Source organism: Galeopterus variegatus, unplaced genomic scaffold (assembly GCF_000696425.1).
Source record: "Galeopterus variegatus unplaced genomic scaffold, G_variegatus-3.0.2 Scaffold7552, whole genome shotgun sequence".
In the NCBI taxonomy this organism is placed as follows: Eukaryota; Metazoa; Chordata; class Mammalia; order Dermoptera; family Cynocephalidae; genus Galeopterus; species Galeopterus variegatus.
The window spans coordinates 111,968-118,556 of NW_007733663.1; the positions used below are offsets into that span (position 1 = coordinate 111,968).

The following is a 6,589-nucleotide window of genomic DNA, read 5'->3' on the forward strand; positions in this document are numbered from 1 at the left end:
AAACCTATATGTGGTCATTCTTCAGGGGCTTTAGAAGTACTGAGAATGATTGATTTCATTGCAATGGGTATTCCTAATCCATGTGAAATTTTCCCTGTCTCTTCTGTGATTATTTGTCTTTTCTCCCATAAGATCACTGAGAAAACAAAGTTATCATCTGATCTTGGCACTTTCAAAGCATAACCCCTCTATATTTAACTTTCCATTTCTTTGGGAATTCTCACGAGGTTATGGCCTTTTAGTTGTGGCCTCCCTTACCAGTGGGCAGGTACACACCAAAGGCTGGAAGTGGAGGTGGTGTTGAGTGACATGCTAGTTAAGACAAATAGGAGGTGGCTGGGTTCAGACTAGTGACGTCCCAGGCATTCAGAGGCTATATGTTCTGCAAAAACATGGGGTTCATTTAGAGGGTTTGCAGAAAAGTAGATGAAATACTGAGGCTGTCATATTGTCCACCCCATTCCTGTGAACTAATAGAAAGCCTTTGCTGAGCAAACTGGATGGAAATCATATGTTAAGGCCCACTTAGAGAAACCAGTCTACATGTAAAGGGGACAGACCCTCCTTAAATTGTTAGATAGGGTTTAGGGGCTCACAAAGGGTATCTTGACCTACTTTCTTGATTTCTGTGAAATAAACCCATTACTGTAAAGTCCTCCAGAAATTTTATTGAAGACACTGAAGGCAGTTTAACATGAGATTTCGAAACTTGGGTCTAGAACCCTTACCACTACACTCTTTTAGAGTAGAAAATACTGAGAAATGAAATACAAATGAAGTCTAGATTGACATCGAAGTAATTTTCAAACACTGTTTTTGCTTCACTTAAATATTATCCATTTTCAGATTTATGCATATGATCAGAAGACAGAAAAATGAAATGGGATGGTGGGTAATATTATGGTTCATTTTTTTAACATGCTTATTTATATTGTTATATGCTTCTAAAAATGAGTGAATGTTACTTTTTCAATAAGAAACAACAATAATTTTTAGAAAGAGAAAAGCGGAATCCTAATTCTATAGTGTTGATGAGTTGAAGTAGATAAAATCCATTGCAGGGCTAAATTGCTAAATGTCATGACATAGTCATTTTGTGAAAAGCACTATAATTTGCTGAAATGACAATTTTGTATAATAATGTTTTATTTTTGGATGAAATGAACTGAAAAAGAAGCAATAAGTATAACTAAAGAGCTCCTAGCAGTATCTAGCATGTAGCAAGACCTATATATATATATATATACATATATATATATATTTGATTAATAAACAAAACAAATAAATTTGATAATAAACAGATAAATACATATACAATTTTTAAAAATCCTTTCAGATAATGCTCTTTTCTCGGTGCACTTTGGAGAGAATTGGTAGTTAGGCTAAGGGCTGTGGAATTTCATAGAAATGAAAACAGAAAACAAAAAACCTGTGGAACAAAAGAATATTTTCAGGAAGGTTTTTAATTTAGAAAAAATAGCTGAGCAAAGTAATTTGGCATTAAAATATTAACATGGGGCAGTTTTGTTATTCTGACAAGATGGTAGTAATTGGGATTTGTAATAAAACTGAGTTTCTGGGCAGATAGCTCCATGATAATAAAATATCAATTTTGTAAAAATTTCCCTCTTGGATGTGTCTTATTTATTTAATCGTGTATTTATGAGTTTTTGTTAGTCTAATATATTGTATTTTTATAAGCAAGTGTCCAGAAACCTGATATAAGTTATTTCTGAGTTGGCCACACCCCACTATGGTATTAGTCTTCATACAATGTGCTTGGCAACTACTTACTCCTGATGCCATCAAGACAAAGATTAAAGTAAAATTACTTGGTAGCTCTTGAGAAAGGGCATGCAACTTGAATAGTTACACAGAAAAAGGTGGGGTCAGGCCTCAAGAATACTACAGACCTTCAAAATAAAAAATAATAGCTATGATGTCACACTAAAATATTAAATTTCCCATAGGAGTAAAACAACATTAAATTAACCTCCTGTTATTCTCTCTTCCAATAAAAATCAACTTACAATGATATTTCAAAAAGAGATTTCTAGTCAAATTAGTAAAAGAGCATCAATAAAGTAGAAATTGTTAATCACCTAGGGCCTTATCGAATCACTAAATATTTGTGGGAAGCCCACCATATGCTAGACACTCTGGAAGGGGTAAAGGGTATAAATATGAGTGGACAGGCACAGTTTTTGTGTTTGTATTATTTAGAATTGCTTGGAGACAACAATTAAGTGATATCAAATATACACACACATACATGTGCACATATAATTATAAATTTTCAAAATGTATGGAATGAAAGTGAACAGGGAGAGCTAATTTAGACTTGAGGAGCAAGTAAAGTTTTTCTGGAGGAGTTGTATATAGCTGACATGAACTATGAGAAGGAGGCAGTCAGATGAAAAGTGGGGGAGAGAGGTATTTCTAGGGAGATAAATACAAGGTCTGAGTTAAGAAGGTACTTAGCTTTTTTCCAGAACTGGAAGGAGAACACTGTTATAGAAGCATAGTGAGGACCAATTACAAGCAGTAGAGCCCCAGAGGTAGGCAGGCCACTGATTGTGCAGCATCTCGTAGGTTGTGATGGGAAAATGGCCCACGTGGACAGTGACTGTATGACAGTAATTGCCTTAACATTGAATGTGAAGTTAGGCGTAATGATGTCCTCAGCAGTACAAACAATGTCCCTTGATTCAAGGAGTCTTAAATAGGTTTAGATGTGAGAATCATGGTTTGAAAATAGAATTGATTACATACAAGTTATTTGAAGAAACCGTTTTCTAAACTGGTATCCTCCGAGTCCTCTTTAAGCGTAAGTACAAATATGTAGCCAGGAATAAATTTGCAGAGCTGAGCCCAGGGAAGGCAGCAACTACATTTATTGAGCATCTCAATAAATGTCAGTTGTATGGCACACATTATCTCATTTAATCCTCATAACCACCCTATGAGGTCAATATTATTTTCCCCATTTTATAGATGAAGACATTGAGTCTCAAGGCAGGTAGTGAATTTCCAAAGAAAGATGAATGGAAGAGGCAGGATTCAAATTCGGTTCTTGTAAGTTTGTAGAATTTCTACTGAATCATATGGAAGTGTAATAATTCTTCCAGGGTCACAAATGAAGAGCATACTTGATAGGGAGCACTCTGAAATAAAAGGAAGGTCCTTGTAGACTCCAGCAGTGTCCATTCACTTCATTTTCTGAGTTCTTCCTTTATTCATAAATTTAGGCATTCAAACATTTAAGCATTTGCTTAATAAGCATTAATTGAAGACTTAGCAAGATACTGTGATATCACTGGAGAAAGGAGATGATGAAGGAGTGGGAGGAGAGAAAGGATATAAAGATATATACGACCCAGGATCTGCCTTCGAGAAACTTCTATTCAGAAAGCTGAGTCTTAAGTATACATAACTGCAAAACAGTACAGCATGTGTTGGGTCACAGGAAAAATATAGGTTTAGATTAATTTTTGCTGTGCCCTTAAAATACAGGTAGTATGTTGATGGATAGACATGTAAGAGAAGGGTATTCCAAAACAAACTTTCATAATTTGGGGATACATTTGCTCTAAAGCCATGTCAGCCCCTCTGTTCTCAGATTAACGAAACTGGGAGAGTACAGAGAACTTTGTTCTTTGCAGACACCATAGTTAATTAAACAAGGCTATGGACTGAGTTGACTATAAATTTTTGGTCCCTTGATTTGATTCCTCTTCCTGCCCCCTTTCTTCCTCAGGTTAAATAAGTCTAATGAAGAGAAAATGAAGTGAGGGGAACTTTCCAAAATATTTTTTTTATTTTCATGTTTTAAATATACAGCAGTTTGGGACCACTGAGTTGTTCAGCTTGGTAGGACTAGGTAAGGAAAGAGGAAGGGGAAGTAGAGATAAGATAAGACTTTGAATATCAGATTATGAAGTTTAGATTTTCTGTAGTAAGCAGTACAGAAAATCATCCTGTATCTTGAAGTTTGTTTGTTTGTTTACATAACCAGTTTTGTAACTAGAGGAAATACATTGAAACAGTATAGTATTTTTTCCAATCATAGAAATAAATCTCATCCATAGAGGATGTTAACAGTTATTCTGTCTTTTATTTTTAACTTCCTTCAAGAGCTATTTTATGTTATATGTTCACTCTATGATTTCCCTAGATGATTATTGTAACAGTATTGTTAGGGGAGTTAATCTCAAAATTAATCCCAAGAGAGTTAACAGAATTGCAGTCCAGCCAACAATTGCTGTGTACAAACAAAATTTTACGTATTCCAACTGTCCCTCACACTAAAATTCACTTCCTTTTCCAATTTTACAAAGGAAACATTCTCTCCTGATGTTTCCTTTGATATGTAAGGTTAAAGAGTAAAATGTTCCTTCTTTTGTAAGAGCATGCTCAGCATGAGCTTTTGATATCTCTCTGTAGCCCAGCCATCTTCCAAGTCAGATTTTAATAATATCATGACCCATAACCTTTTGTTTCAAAGTTGTTTTTTTCAGGAAATCAAAGGTGGGGGAGTATCTATATGAAATATTGATTTTTAAAAGACCTCTCTTTTTCTTGCCCTTTATCTCTTCCTCTCCCCCAAAGTTGAGAGAAGATATTAATGAAAGGGTAAATAGCCTTTTAAAAATCCATTTTAAATTTTCTTTTTTCGTTTCCATTTATTTACATTTCTCTCCTGGATTATAATAATAAATTTGGGTAACATTTTCTTTCAAATAATTCTATTTGTTGAGCAATTAACACTTCTATTTTTTAGGTCATTTTAAACCATCACGTGTGTACTAAAAGCATTTTAATAAAATTATATTGACTTAGAGTTTTGACTTTGAGTGGTTCTATAAAGCAAAAGTATGATCTAAAATAAAATACAATTTAAAGAAATAAATTTGGAGAGTGTCTTATTATTATCTTATTTAAAATTTTTAAGGACACATTTTTATTGCACAATGTCCCATAATAATACTAATAATATCTACCTATTATTGAATGCTCACCTCTGTCAGGCCCTGCTTTACAAAAAATGTAAGAAAAAGCCCTGTGAGGGGCTGGCCCCGTGGCGCACTGCTACAGTGCACCGCTTGGGAGCGCGGTGGCGCTCCTGCCGAGGGTTCGGATCCCACATACAGACCGGTTCCCGCTCACTGGCTGAGCGAGGTGCGGGAGCAACACCGAGGGTTGCGATCCCGTTGCCGGACACGAAAAAAGACAAAAAGGAAAAAAAAAAAAAGCCCTGTGAGATAAATGTGACTTCTATGGGTTGAATTGTGTCTCCCACCAGATTCATATATTGAAGGTGTAGCCCCAAATGTGACAGTATGTGGAGGTTAATTTGGTAATTAAGGTTAAATGAGATCCTCAAGGTGGGGTTCTAATCCAATAAAACTGGTGACCTTGTAAGAAGAGGAAAAGAGAGAGATCCGTCTACACACGCACTGAGAAAGGGTCAGGTGCAGACACGTGAAGAGAGCACTGTTTACACGCCAGGAACTGTGCCCTCACTAGAACCCTAGCATGCTGGCACCCGAACTATGAGAAAATACACTTCTGTTGTTTAAGCCATGAGTGTATGGTATTTTGAATGGCAGCCTGAGTTGACTGATACGGTGACTGTCCCCATTTTGTGAGTTGCGAAACAAAATGAAATCAGTGGCAAAACGCATTTGACCCTGGGTGTGTCTGAATACAAAACCCTACTCTTCAGATTCCCCTCTGAATTTCGAGCCAGAAAATGGTGAATCTATAGATAGCCTTTTAAAAAAATGCCTAAGCCTTCTGTGGTTGTCCATATCTTTACTTTACAGGTTTAGCAAACGTGCACTAAACAGGTGGATTGTTCTCATTCCTCGTCCTTGTCTTCTGATTTTTGTGATCTGGCAGGGTGTTATTATTTGGCAGCTCAGAATTCCAGGTTAAAGTTGAAAAATATAGCCAGTCTTCCTGAAATTGCAATGTTGAAAAAATTCAAGATTTACTACTGCTGTGTTTGCTTTTCATAAAATGTACAAAATTTCCAGTGTTGTGCCTGTAACTAATTGGCAGTGTCCCATTAAACCATATTAAAATTAACATCTATTAATTGGATTAGAAATTCAGTGAGAATGACAGCTGCTAGTGCCTTTTACAGTTGCTTTGTTTCTCTATAATCATATGGCAGAAATCACATAAAGCTTTTCTTCCCACTGAAATAAACACTTCAGAAAAAATGGTTTGGCTCAGTGTGGCCAGGGTATGTGTATTTGTTTTTTCTTTTTTTATTTTATTTTTTTTTAAGCTGAACTGTATTTTTTCTTCCCTCTTTCACAGGTTTTCACCAGCCATATTTTTATATCTGATTAGCATCGTCCCGTCTTTATGGCTTCTTGAAATGCATCATGAGACCCAGGTACTTCATTCTGGAAAGTAGGAAATTTCAGCAACAAACTACTTTCACAGCATGATCTGATTTATTTCAGAAATGCACTTTTCTGATGGATTGAAGTTATTAAGAATTGAATAAATGAGAGGCCGTCAGCAAAAAAAAAAAAAAAGGGGGGGGAACCCACGATATGAAAAAAAAAAAAAAAAA

The 6,589-nt window shown here is 35.7% G+C and overlaps 1 protein-coding gene across 1 annotated transcript in view; it reads left to right on the forward strand.

The window, feature by feature from the left end:
- The window catches only part of TMEM26 (transmembrane protein 26), a 26,386-nt gene that overhangs the window by 11,199 nt on the left and 8,598 nt on the right, over positions 1 to 6,589 (forward strand). The window contains exon 2 of the mRNA XM_008592067.1: positions 6,328 to 6,406. Coding sequence (XP_008590289.1) covers positions 6,328 to 6,406 — 79 coding nt within the window. The remainder of the gene's footprint in view (positions 1 to 6,327; positions 6,407 to 6,589) is intronic.